This window comes from Xenopus tropicalis, chromosome 6, assembly GCF_000004195.4.
Source record: "Xenopus tropicalis strain Nigerian chromosome 6, UCB_Xtro_10.0, whole genome shotgun sequence".
Lineage (NCBI taxonomy): Eukaryota > Metazoa > Chordata > Amphibia > Anura > Pipidae > Xenopus > Xenopus tropicalis.
Genome location: NC_030682.2, coordinates 96076890 through 96091189, shown reverse-complemented (window position 1 = coordinate 96091189; position 14300 = coordinate 96076890). Strand labels below are relative to the sequence as shown.

The 14300-nt window shown below is 47.9% G+C and overlaps 1 protein-coding gene across 1 annotated transcript in view; it reads left to right on the top strand.

The window, feature by feature from the left end:
* The window catches only part of kiaa0319 (dyslexia-associated protein KIAA0319 homolog), a 125866-nt gene extending 112757 nt beyond the window's left edge, over positions 1 to 13109 (top strand). Inside the window, exons 20-21 of the mRNA XM_018094851.2 lie at positions 10055 to 10146; positions 12191 to 13109. Of these exons, the coding sequence (XP_017950340.2) occupies positions 10055 to 10146; positions 12191 to 12369 (271 nt within the window). The 3' untranslated portion in view covers positions 12370 to 13109. The remainder of the gene's footprint in view (positions 1 to 10054; positions 10147 to 12190) is intronic.
* The last annotated feature ends 1191 nt before the right edge of the window (positions 13110 to 14300 follow it).

Genomic DNA, 14300 nt, shown 5'->3' with positions numbered 1-14300 from the left:
CAACCATTGCCTAGGAAGAGATATGTAACTGTCCCTAGGCTGCAATGGTATCTTCCAGCCTTTCTCCAGGCTGAGTCATGTAACTGTCCCTAGGCTGCAATGGTATCTTCCAGCCTTTCTCCAGGCTGAGCCACGTAACTGTCCCTAGGCTGCAATGGTATCTTCCAGCCTTTCTCCAGGCTGAGCCACGTAACTGTCCCTAGGCTGCAGTGGTATCTTCCAGCCCTTGCCTAGGCTGAGCTATGTAACTGTCCCTAGGCTGCAGTGGTATCTTCCAGCCTTTCTCCAGGCTGAGCTATGTAACTGTCCCTAGGCTGCAATGGTATCTTCCAGCCTTTCTTCAGGCTGAGCTATGTAACTGTCCCTAGGCTGCAATGGTATCGTCCAGCCTTTCTCCAGGCTCAGCCATGTAACTGTCCCTAGGCTGCAATGGTATCTTCCAGCCTTTCTCCAGACTGAGCTAAGTAACTGTCCCTAGGCTGCAATGGTATCATCCAGCCTTTACCCAGGCTGAGCTATGTAACTGTCCCTAGGCTGCAATGGTATCTTCCAGCCTTTACCCAGGCTAAGCTATGCAACTGTCCCTAGGCTGCAATGGTATCTTCCAGCCATTGCCCAGGCTGAGATATGTAACTGTCCCTAGGCTGCAATGGTATCTTCCAGCCTTTCTCCAGGCTAAGCTATGTAACTGTCCCTAGGCTGCAATGGTATCTTCCAGTCTTTCTCCAGGCTGAGCTATGTAACTGTCCCTAGGCTGCAATGGTATCTTCCAGCCCTTGCCCAGGCTGAGCCATGTAATCGTCCCTAGGCTACAATGGTATATTCCAGCCTTTCTCCAGGCTGAGCTATGTAACTGTCCCTAGGCTGCAATCGTATCTTCCAGCCTTTCTCCAGGCTGAGCCATGTAACTTTCCCTAGGCTGCAATGGTATATCCAGCCCTTGCCCAGGCTGAGCTGTGTAACTGACCCTAGGCTGCAATGGGATCTTCCAGCCTTTCTCCAGGCTGAGCCATACAACTGTCCCTAGTCTGCAATGGTATCTTCCAGCCTTCCTCCAGGCTGAGCTATGTAACTGTCCCTAGGCTGCAATGGTATCTTCCAACCATTGCTCAGGCAGAGATATGTAACTGTCCCTAGGCTGCAATGGTATCTTCCAGCCTTTCTCCAGGCTGAGCCATGTAACTGTCCCTAGGCTGCAATGGTATCTTCCAGCCTTTCTCCAGGCTGAGCCATGTAACTGTCCCTAGGCTGCAGTGGTATCTTCCAGCCCTTGCCTAGGCTGAGCTATGTAACTGTCCCTAGGCTGCAATGGTATGTTCCAGCCTTTACCCAGGCTGAGCTATGTAATTGTCCCTAGGCTGCAATGGTATCTTCCAGCCATTGCCCAGGCTGAGATATGTAACTGTCCCTAGGCTGCAATGGTATCTTCCAGCCTTTCTCCAGACTGAGCTATGTAACTGTCCCTAGGCTGCAATGGTATCTTCCAGCCTTTACCCAGGCTGAGCTATGTAACTGTCCCTAGGCTGCAATGGTATCTTCCAGCCATTACCCTGGCTGAGCTATGTAATTGTCCCTAGGCTGCAATGGTATCTACCACCCTTTGCCTAGGCTGGGCTATGTAACTGTCCCTAGACTGCAATGGTATCATCCAGCCATTACCCAGGCTAAGCTATGTAACTGTCCCTAGGCTGCAGTGGTATCTTCCAGCCTTTACCCAGGCTGAGCTATGTAACTGTTCCTAGGTTGTAATGGTATCTTCCAGCCTTTTCCCAGGCTGAGCTATGTAACTGTCCCTAGGCTGCAATGGTATCTTCCAACCATTGCCCAGGAAGAGATATGTAACTGTCCCTAGGCTGCAATGGTATCTTCCAGCCTTTCTCCAGGCTGAGTCATGTAACTGTCCCTAGGCTGCAATGGTATCTTCCAGCCTTTCTCCAGGCTGAGCCACGTAACTGTCCCTAGGCTGCAGTGGTATCTTCCAGCCCTTGCCTAGGCTGAGCTATGTAACTGTCCCTAGGCTGCAGTGGTATCTTCCAGCCTTTCTCCAGGCTGAGCTATGTAACTGTCCCTAGGCTGCAATGGTATCTTCCAGCCTTTCTTCAGGCTGAGCTATGTAACTGTCCCTAGGCTGCAATGGTATCGTCCAGCCTTTCTCCAGGCTCAGCCATGTAACTGTCCCTAGGCTGCAATGGTATCTTCCAGCCTTTCTCCAGACTGAGCTAAGTAACTGTCCCTAGGCTGCAATGGTATCATCCAGCCTTTACCCAGGCTGAGCTATGTAACTGTCCCTAGGCTGCAATGGTATCTTCCAGCCTTTACCCAGGCTAAGCTATGCAACTGTCCCTAGGCTGCAATGGTATCTTCCAGCCATTGCCCAGGCTGAGATATGTAACTGTCCCTAGGCTGCAATGGTATCTTCCAGCCTTTCTCAAGACTGAGCTATGTAACTGTCCCTAGGCTGCAATGGTATCTTCCAGCCATTGCCCAGGCTGAGATATGTAACTGTCCCTAGGCTGCAATGGTATCTTCCAGCCTTTCTCCAGACTGAGCTATGTAACTGTCCCTAGGCTGCATTGGTATCTTCCAGCCTTTACCCTGGCTGAGCTATGTAATTGTCCCTAGGCTGCAATGGTATCTACCAGTCTTTGCCTAGGCTGAGCTATGTAACTGTCCCTAGGCTGCAATGGTATCATCCAGCCATTACCCAGACTAAGTTATGTAACTGTCCCTAGGCTGCAATGATATCTTCCAGCCTTTACCCAGGCTGGGCTATGTAACTGTCTCTAGGCTGTAATGGTATCTTCCAGCCTTTTCCCAGGCTGAGCTAAGTAACTTTCCCTAGGCTGCAATGGTATCTTCCAGCCATTGCCCAGGCTGAGCTATGTAACTGTCCCTAGGCTGCAATGGTATCTACCAGCCTTTTCCCAGGCTGAGCCATGTAACTGTCCCTAGGCTTCAATGGTATCTTCCAGCCTTTACCCAGGCTGAGCTATGTAACTGTCCCTAGGCTGCAATGGTATCTTCCAGCTTTTACCCAGGCTGAGCTATGTAATTGTCCCTAGGCTGCAATGGTATCTACCAGTCTTTCCCCAGGCTGAGCTATGTAACTGTCCCTACTCTGCAATGGTATCTTCCGGCCTTTCTCCAGGCTGAGCCATGTAACTGTCCCTAGGCTGCAATGGTATCTTCCAGCCTTTCTCCAGGCTGAGCCATGTAACTGTCCCTAGGATGCAGTGGTATCTTCCAGCCCTTTCCTAGGCTGAGCTATGTAACTGTCCCTAGGCTGCAGTGGTATCTTCCAGCCTTTCTCCAGGCTGAGCTATGTAACTGTCCCTAGGCTGCAGTGGTATCTTCCAGCCTTTCTCCAGGCTGAGCTATGTAACTGTCCCTAGGCTGCAATGGTATCGTCCAGCCTTTCTCCAGACTGAGCTAAGTAACTGTCCCTAGGCTGCAATGGTATCATCCAGCGTTTACCCAGGCTGAGCTATGTAACTGTCCCTAGGCTGCAATGGTATCTTCCAGCCTTTCTCCAGGCTAAGCTATGTAATTGTCCCTAGGCTGCAATGGTATCTACCAGCCTTTTCCCAGGCTGAGCCATGTAACTGTCCCTAGGCTTCAATGGTATCTTCCAGCCTTTACCCAGGCTGAGCTATGTAACTGTCCCTAGGCTGCAATGGTATCTTCCAGCCTTTACCAAGGCTGTGCTATGTAATTGTCCCTAGGCTGCAATGGTATCTACCAGCCTTTGCCTAGGCTGAGCTATGTAACTGTCCCTAGGCTGCAATGGTATTAACCAGCCTTTGCCCAGGCTGAGCTATGTAACTGTCCCGAGGCTGCAATGGTATCTTCCAGCCGTTCTCCAGGCTGAGTTATATAACTTTCCCTAGGCTGCAATGGTATCCTCCAGCCCTTGCCCAGGCTGAGCCATGTAACTGTCCCTAGGCTGCAATGGTATATTCCAGCCTTCCTACAGGGTGAGCCATGTAACTGTCCCTAGACTGCAATGGTATCTTCCAGCCTTTCTCCGGCCTGAGCCATGTAACTGTCCCTAGGCTGCAATGGTATCTTCCAGCCTTTCTCCAGGCTGAGCCATGTAACTGTCCCTAGGCTGCAGTGGCATCTTCCATCCTTTACCCAGGCTGAGCTATGTAACTGTCCCTAGGCTGCAATGGTATCTTCCAGCCTTTACCCATGCTGAGCTATGTAACTGTCCCTAGGCTGCAATGGTATCTTCCAGCCTTTGCCCAGGCTGAGCTATGTAACTGTCCCTAGGCTGCAATGGTATCTTCCAGCCTTTACCCAGGCTGAGCTATGTAACTGTCCCTAGGCTGCAATGGTATCTTCCAGCCTTTCCCCAGGCTGAGCTATGTAACTGTCCCTAGGCTGCAATGGTATCTTCCAGCCTTTCCCAGGCTGAGCTATGTAACTGTCCCTAGGCTGCAATGGTATCTTCCAGCCTTTCTCCAGGCTGAGCTATGTAACTGTCCCTAGGCTGCAATGGTATCTTCCAGCCTTTCTCCAGGCTGAGCTATGTAACTGTCCCTAGGCTGCAATGGTATCTTCCAGCCTTTCCCCAGGCTGAGCTATGTAACTGTCCCTAGGCTGCAATGGTATCTTCCAGCCTTTCCCCAGGCTGAGCTATGTAACTGTCCCTAGGCTGCAATGGTATCTTCCAGCCTTTGCCAGGCTGAGCTATGTAACTGTCCCTAGGCTGCAATGGTATCTTCCAGCCTTTCTCCAGGCTGAGCTATGTAACTGTCCCTAGGCTGCAATGGTATCTTCCAGCCTTTACCCAGGCTGAGCTATGTAACTGTCCCTAGGCTGCAATGGTATCTTCCAGCCTTTGCCCAGGCTGAGCTATGTAACTGTCCCTAGGCTGCAATGGTATCTTCCAGCCTTTACCCAGGCTGAGCTATGTAACTGTCCCTAGGCTGCAATGGTATCTTCCAGCCTTTCTCCAGGCTGAGCTATGTAACTGTCCCTAGGCTGCAATGGTATCTTCCAGCCTTTGCCCAGGCTGAGCTATGTAACTGTCCCTAGGCTGCAATGGTATCTTCCAGCCTTTCTCCAGGCTGAGCTATGTAACTGTCCCTAGGCTGCAATGGTATCTTCCAGCCTTTCTCCAGGCTGAGCTATGTAACTGTCCCTAGGCTGCAATGGTATCTTCCAGCCTTTCTCCAGGCTGAGCTATGTAACTGTCCCTAGGCTGCAATGGTATCTTCCAGCCTTTCTCCAGCTGAAGCAAGTAACTGTCCCTAGGGCTGCAATGGTAATCTTCCAGCCTTTCTCCAGGCTGAGCCATGTAACTGTCCCTAGGCTGCAATGGTATCTTCCAGCCTTTCCCAGGCTGAGCTATGTAAACTGTCCCTAGGCTGCAATGGTATCTTCAGCCTTCCCAGGCTGAGCTATGTAACTGTCCCTAGGCTGCAATGGTATCTTTCCAGCCTTTTCTCCAGGCTGAGTATGTAACTGTCCTAGGCTGCAAATGGTATCTTCCAGCCTTCCCCAGGCTGAGCTATTGTAATTGTCCCTAGGCTGCAATGGTATCTCCAGCCTTCCCCAGCTGAGCTATGTAACTGTCCCTAGGCTGCAATGGTATCTTCCAGCCTTTACCCAGGCTGAGCTATGTAACTGTCCCTAGGCTGCAATGTATCTTCCAGCCTTACCCAGGCTGAGCTATGTAACTGTCCCTAGGCTGCAATGGTATCTTCCAGCCTTTACCCAGGCTGAGCTATGTAACTGTCCCTAGGCTGCAATGGTATCTTCCAGCCTTTGTCCCAGGCTGAGCTATGTAACTGTCCCTAGGCTGCAATGGTATCTTCCAGCCTTTCTCCAGGCTGAGCTATGTAACTGTCCCTAGGCTGCAATGGTATCTTCCAGCCTTTACCCAGGCTGAGCTATGTAACTGTCCCTAGGCTGCAATGGTATCTTCCAGCCTTTACCCAGGCTGAGCTATGTAACTGTCCCTAGGCTGCAATGGTATCTTCCAGCCTTTGCCCAGGCTGAGCTATGTAACTGTCCCTAGGCTGCAATGGTATCTTCCAGCCTTTCTCCAGGCTGAGCTATGTAACTGTCCCTAGGCTGCAATGGTATCTTCCAGCCTTTCCCAGGCTGAGCTATGTAACTGTCCCTAGGCTGCAATGGTATCTTCCAGCCTTTCCCCAGGCTGAGCTATGTAACTGTCCCTAGGCTGCAATGGTATCTTCCAGCCTTTACCCAGGCTGAGGCTATGTAATCTATCCCTAGGCTGCAATGGTGTCTTCCAGCGTTTTAACCCAGGCTGAGCTGATGTAATTGTCCCTAGGCTGCAATGGTATCTACCAAGCCTTTACTCCCCAGGCTGAGCTATGGTAACTGTCACTGAGGGCTGCAATGGTATCTTCCGGCCTTCTTCCAGGCTGGCCATGTAACCGTCCCTAGGCTGCAAGGTAGGTATCTTCCAGGCCCTTTCTCCAGGCTGAGCCATGTAACTGTCCCAGGCTAAGGGATCCAGCCTCCAGGCTAGGCTAAAACTTCCCAGGCGCACTAGGTTTCCACTTCCAGGCTGAGCTATGTAAACTGTCCCTAGGCTGCAGTGGTATCTTCCAGCCTTTCTCCAGGCTGAGCTATGTAAACTGTCCCTAGGCTGCACGTAGGTATCTTCCAGCCTTTCTCCAGGCTGCGCTACTGAAACTGTCCCTAGGCTGCAGTGGTATGTTCCAGCCTTTACTCCAGGCTGAGCTATGTAACTGTCCCTAGGCGCTGCCAATGGTATCTTTCCAGCCTTTCTCCAGGCTGAAGCTATGTAACCGTCCCTAGGGCTGCAGTGGTATCTTCCAGCCTTCTCCAGGGCTGAGGTATGTAGCTTGTCCCTAGGCTGCAGTGGTATCTTCCAGCCTTTCTCCAGGCTGAAGCTATGTAACTGTCCTAGGCTGCAGTGGTATCTTCCAGCCTTTCTCCAGGCAGAGCTATGTAACTGTCCCTAGCTGGCAGTGGGTATGTTTCCAGACTTTCTCCAGGCTGAAGCTACTGTAACTGTCCCTAGGCTGCAATGGTAATCTTCCAGCCTTCTCCAGGCTGAGCTATGTAACTGTCCCAAGGCTTGCAATGGTATTGGTCCACCTTTCTCCAGGCTCAGCCATGTAACGGTCCCTAGGCTGCAATGGTAATCTTCCAGCCTTACCCAGGCTGAGCTATGTAACTGTCCCTAGGCTGCAATGGTATCTTCCAGCCTTTACCCAGGCTGAGCTATGTAACTGTCCCTAGGCTGCAATGGTATCTTCCAGCCTTGCCCAGGCTGAGCTATGTAACTGTCCCTAGGCTGCAATGGTATCTTCCAGCCTTTCTCCAGCTGAGCTATGTAACTGTCCCTAGGCTGCAATGGTATCTTCCAGCCTTTCCCAGGCTGAGCTATGTAACTGTCCCTAGGCTGCAATGGTATCTTCCAGCCTTTACCCAGGCTGAGCTATGTAACTGTCCCTAGGCTGCAATGGTATCTACCAGCCTTTGCCTAGGCTGAGCTATGTAACTGTCCCTAGGCTGCAATGGTATCTTCCAGCCTTTACCCAGGCTGAGCTATGTAACTGTCCCTAGGCTGCAATGGTATCTTCCAGCCTTTCTCCAGGCTGAGCTATGTAACTGTCCCTAGGCTGCAATGGTATCTTCCAGCCTTTCCCAGGCTGAGCTATGTAACTGTCCCTAGGCTGCAATGGTATCTTCCAGCCTTTACCCAGGCTGAGCTATGTAACTGTCCCTAGGCTGCAATGGTATCTTCCAGCCATTGCCCAGGCTGAGCTATGTAACTGTCCCTAGGCTGCAATGGTATCTTCCAGCCTTTCTCCAGGCTGAGCTATGTAACTGTCCCTAGGCTGCAATGGTATCTTCCAGCCTTTCTCCAGGCTGAGCTATGTAACTGTCCCTAGGCTGCAATGGTATCTTCCAGCCTTTCTCCAGGCTGAGCCATGTAACTGTCCCTAGGCTGCAATGGTATCTTCCAGCCTTTCTCCAGGCTGAGCTATGTAACTGTCCCTAGGCTGCAATGGTATCTTCCAGCCCTTGCCCAGGCTGAGCTATGTAACTGTCCCTAGGCTGCAATGGTATCTTCCAGCCTTTCTCCAGGCTGAGCTATGTAACTGTCCCTAGGCTGCAATGGTATCTTCCAGCCTTTCTCCAGGCTGAGCCATGTAACTGTCCCTAGGCTGCAATGGTATCTTCCAGCCTTTACCCAGGCTGAGCTATGTAACTGTCCCTAGGCTGCAATGGTATCTTCCAGCCTTTCCCCAGGCTGAGCTATGTAACTGTCCCTAGGCTGCAATGGTATCTTCCAGCCTTTACCCAGGCTGAGCTATGTAACTGTCCCTAGGCTGCAATGGTATCTTCCAGCCTTTGCCCAGGCTGAGCTATGTAACTGTCCCTAGGCTGCAATGGTATCATCCAGCCATTACCCAGACTAAGCTATGTAACTGTCCCTAGGCTGCAATGGTATCGTCCAGCCTTTCTCCAGGCTCAGCCATGTAACTATTCCTAGGCTGCAATGGTATCTTCCAGCCTTTCTCCAGACTGAGCTAAGTAACTGTCCCTAGGCTACAATGGTATCATCCAGCCTTTCTCCAGGCTGAGCCATGTACTTCTCCCTAGGCTGCAATGGTATCTTCCAGCCTTTGCCAGGCTGAGCTATGTAACTGTCCTAGGCTGCAATGGTATCTTCCAGCCTTTCTCCAGGCTGAGCTATGTAACTGTCCCTAGGCTGCAATGGTATCTTCCAGCCTTTCTCCAGGCTGAGCCATGTAACTGTCCCTAGGCTGCAATGGTATCTTCCAGCCTTCCTCCAGGTTGAGCCATGTAATTGTCCCTAGGCTTCAATGGTATGTTCCAGCCTTTACCCAGTCTAAGCTATGTAACTGTCCCTAGGCTTCAATGGTATGTTCCAGCCTTTACCCAGTCTGAGCTATGTAACTGTCCCTAGGCTGCAATGGTATTTTCCAGCCCTTGCCAAGGCTGAGCTATGTAACTGTCCCTAGGCTGCAATGGTATCTTCCAGCCCTTGCCCAGGCTGAGCTATGTAACTGTCCCTAGGCTGCAATGGTATCTTCCTGCCTTTCTCCAGGCTGAGCCATGTAACTGTCCCTAGGCTGCAGTGGTATCTTCCAGCCTTTCTCCAGGCTGAGCTATGTAACTGTCCCTAGGCTGCAATGGTATCTTCCAGCCTTTACCCAGGCTGAGCTATGTAACTGTCCCTAGGCTGCAATGGTATCTTCCAGCCTTTACCCAGGCTGAGCTATGTAACTGTCCCTAGGCTGCAATGGTATCTTCCAGCCTTTACCCAGGCTCAGCTATGTAATTGTCACTAGGCTGCAATGGTATCTACCAGCCTTTCCCCAGGCTGAGCTATGTAACTGTCCCTAGGCTGCAATGGTATCTTCCAGCCTTTACCCAGGCATAGCTATGTAATTGTCCCTAGGCTGCAATGGTATCTACCAGCCTTTTCCTAGGCTGAGCTATGTAACTATCACTAGGTTGCAGTGGTATCTTCCAGCCCTAGCATGGGGCTAGGTTTGCTCCGAAACGTTGCACCTCCGCAATAAATTTTTTAAAGGGTTTTCCCTTGTAGCCCTGAGTGCTTTTGCTTTTTGTTGCTTTGCAGTTTTGGGAGGGTGCCGATCCCTCTAGCAGAGTGCACCGGGCGTTCAATTTTGGAGAGCCAGGGTGTGCGGAAACGGTCTCTGTTGTGCCCATCTGTATCATGAAACACCACCCAATCAATTTGACTGCATTTAGCTGGATCTGAGCAGACAGTATGTGCACCCTCTGTATTTACTTAATCTCTGACCTAACTGTATATCAAGCTGAAATTAATGATTTGTTCTTCTTTTTATGTAAAACTTTAGAGCACCTATTTATCATACCGCTATTATGCCAGAAGTTTACACGGCAGTGAACTGGTGAATGGGAAAAATTGTATTTCTGTGCAACTTTTTATGCTGCCTTTATAAATAGGGGTATTCAGTATTTAATGCTCTCTGGAGTTCATTTTCATCCATTTTGTTTCTCTTTCTCCTTTGTTTGCATACTTCAGCCAGAAAAGGACAAAAATAAGAAAAAAAACAAAATATACAATTTTGGATAATATAGATGAACAAGAAAAAATGGAGCTGACACCAAAGTATGGTAAGTAAAACATCGATCTAAGGGGACGCAGTTCTCCACATTGATCTAAGGGGATGCAGTTCTCCACACTGATCTAAGGGGACGCAGTTCTCCACACTGATTTAAGGGGACGCAGTTCTCCACACTGATCTAAGGGGACGCAGTTCTCCACACTGATCTAAGGGGACGCAGTTCTCCACACTGATCTAAGGGGACGCAGTTCTCCACATTGATCTAAGGGGACGCAGTTCTCCACATTAATTTAAGGGGACGCAGTTCTCCACACTGATTTAAGGGGACGCAGTTCTCCACACTGATTTAAGGGGACGCAGTTCTCCACATTGATTTAAGGGGGCGTAGTTCTCCCCCCCTGTGTACAAGGGGATGCAGTTCTCCTATGGTGTACCAGGGGACATGGCCCCCACATGTACATAATATTATGCCCAAATGGTCCACAAAGGGACAGCCTTTGATGAGGGGACACAGCTCTCTTGCTTTACACCTGGGTCTTAATCAAGCTTAGTCCGGTCTGAGCCGGACACTCCCCCTTTCCACAGTTTTTTGCCACTGTATTGTTTTGCTGCCACCAGCGCCCCCCCCCTTATACAGACGTGTTGCTATTGCAATGCTCCCTGCTACTGCCCCCGATGCTACTAGGAGACAGCAAATGTGGATTGTCCTGGAGGTCTCCTTTGTAAGTATTTTGCTTAGTCCTGTGCAGCTACAGCCCCTTGCTCTGGATACATTTTCTTTGCTACACTTTCCGGATACATTTTTTGTTACTATAAATGATACATGGGTTGTTACATTTGTATTTGTTTCTGGGTTCAACAGGTTTCTATTCGCAGTACTTATTTAGTGGGGGTTGCGATTGAATGAGGCATCTTGAAAAATGTCCCAAGATGTGACCAGATATTGTTCTCTCTCTCTCTTTTTTTCTCTGCATTCATGTTACTGGCATGTCTGGAATTATTGCAGTACTCAATGGCCATGGGCCAATCAGTGGTCTGGGGTTAAAGTATTGTTCAGTGCCCATTTCTGCATTGATTATACTGTCTTGTCTGGGGTTAAAGTAGTGTTCACTGCCCATTTTTGCAGTGATTATACTGGCTTGTCTGAGGTTAAAGTAAGGTTCAGTGCCCATTTCTGCAGTAATTATACTGGCTTGTCTGGTGTTAATATGCTGATTATCCATTTCCTGTAGAAATTATACTGGCACATCTGGGGGTAATATTCTTATTATCTATTTTCTGTAGCAATTATACTGGCATGTCTGGGGAAAAATGCCTATTATCTATTTTATTTAGTAATTATACTGGCGCATCTGGGGTTAATGTTCTCTTTATCAATTTTCTCTAGTAACTATACTGGCACAATTGAGGTATATTTTAATGAAATGGGTGTGGTATTTAGGGGTATGTTCACAAAGTGCTCGTGGCCAAAAAAATCACAAAAAATTATGTGTGGCAGATATTCATACTCTATAAACTCAGCTTTTGTGTTGTGAGTGACTCTGTTAACTTTGCCAATAGCTTAATTTTCTACAAACTTCACACCCAGTTATTTTGTACAGGCTTAATCTAGAGCAGGTTGTTTTTGATTGAGATTTATGACTTTGCCCCCACCCTGGAAAATTTTCTGTGGACGCCCATGGCTATTCCTCGGGATCTTTTTTAGACATTTGTCTGTGGCTCTGGACGATGACACCATTGACCGATTCTTATAAGTATAGGTATGGGATCCGTTATCCTGAAACCCATTATCCAGAAAGCTCCAAATTACGGGAGCTTCAGATTACAGAAAGGCCCCTTATCTGGAACACTCCAGGTCCCAAGCATTCTGGATAACAGATCCCATACCTGTACCATTAATAAAACTGTAGCACTAAATCTCCTGTTTAAACGAACTGCTGGATTTTATACAAATCATGGCACCTAATTTATAGAGGTGAATTACACAAATGTAACTCTCCTAAGAACTTTGGACTAAATCATTTGAAAAATGTAGTTTTGTTGCTCTTGCTGTTAAGGGTTTACTGCTTCACAACTTTTTTTTTTTTTAACAGGAATAAAGCACAGAAGTACAGCACACAACTCCAGCCTAATGGTGTCCGAGTCTGAGTTTGAAAGTGACCAGGATACTATTTTCAGCCGTGAAAAATTAGACAGGGAGAACCCCAAAACCAACGGCATTGGAGCTTTCAATAGTGGCATACCCTTTAACTTTAGCTCACAATGCAGATAAAATGTTGAGCCGGAAAAAGAAAGTACATTATAGTCTCAAATGTGTGTGCACACAATAAGGTGGGAGACTCTTTAAGGCATTTTGCTTGTTTAGCACTGAAACTTTAACTCCACATGTTAGGTATAAATGATTTTTGATGTGGAGGACAGGTATAGGTGGGCTACCAAAATAGTTTACTATGAATAATTAATATCAATAATAATAAATATCTATAGTTTCTGTTATTGTTGGTACTGAACTAGAATATGAAGCCAGTTTCTCTTAAGCACCGAATTTCAGAATTGCTGATAAAACTAATTACAAGTCCATTAAGAAGCCCTTCAATAAAAGGGTGGTGCTGCTTAGTAGGGAGGGGTTTGTTTGTATAAAGCTAGATAGGGCACTTTGAACAAACTGCTGTTTATGAAGGAAGGGGGGCCAGGGAAAATGGCCCAAATTTCAAATTAGTGCTTTATAATGACAAGAAAAATAGACAAGTTCTTCCTTAATATATAAAATGTACTAATACTTGGATACAAAATGAATGACTAAAATATATGATTATTAACTGAGCAATGTGATGGATGTGTAAATGTTAAACTAGTCAGGCATTCAGATTTTGAGGAGTAATACCTATTTATAGCAACCAGTGTTATCTGTAACAAGTCTTTTTTTTATTGTTTTTGGACAAACTGTTGCTGCTTTAAAATGAAATGCTTACTTGCTGGTGCTGAGATAATACATTTGCTAACCAAATGCTACTAAGAGAGTCTTCTCTTTTTCTACTACAACAGATACAGGTCCTTTTCAAAAAATTAGCATATTGTGATAAAGTTCATTATTTTCTGTAATGTACTGATAAACATTAGACTTTCATATATTTTAGATTCATTACACACAACTGAAGTAGTTCAAGCCTTTTCTTGTTTTAATATTGATGATTGTGGCATACAGCTCATGAAAACCCAAAATTCCTATCTAAAAAAATTAGCATATTTCATCCGCCCAATAAAAGAAAAGTGTTTTTAATACAAAAAAAGTCAACCTTCAAATAATTATGTTCAGTTATGCACTCAATACTTGGTCGGGAATCCTTTTGCAGAAATGACTGCTTCAATGTGGCGTGGCATGGAGGCAATCAGCCTGTGGCACTGCTCAGGTGTTATGGAGGCCCAGGATGCTTCAATAGCGGCCTTAAGCTCATCCAGAGTGTTGGGTCTTGTGTCTCTCAACTTTCTCTTCACAATATCCCACAGATTCTCTATGGGGTTCAGGTCAGGAGAGTTGGCAGGCCAATTGAGCACAGTAATACCATGGTCAGTAAACCATTTACCAGTGGTTTTGGCACTGTGAGCAGGTGCCAGGTCGTGCTGAAAAATGAAATCTTCATCTCCATAAAGCTTTTCAGCAGATGGAAGCATGAAGTGCTCCAAAATCTCCTGATAGCTAGCTGCATTGACCCTGCCCTTGATAAAACACAGTGGACCAACACCAGCAGCTGACATGGCACCCCAGACCATCACTGACTGTGGGTACTTGACACTGGACTTCAGGCATTTTGGCATTTCCCTCTCCCCAGTCTTCCTCCAGACTCTGGCACCTTGATTTCCGAATGACATACTTTGGACCACTGAGCAACAGTCCAGTGCTGCTTCTCTGTAGCCCAGGTCAGGCGCTTCTGCCGCTGTTTCTGGTTCAAAAGTGGCTTGACCTGGGGAATGCGGCACCTGTAGCCCATTTCCTGCACACGCCTGTACACGGTGGCTCTGGATGTTTCTACTCCAGACTCAGTCCACTGCTTCCGCAGGTCCCCCAAGGTCAGGAATCGGTCCTTCTCCACAATCTTCCTCAGGGCCCAGTCACCTCTTCTCGTTGTGCAGCGTTTTCTGCCACACTTTTTCCTTCCCACAGACTTCCCACTGAGGTGCCTTGATACAGCACTCTGGGAACAG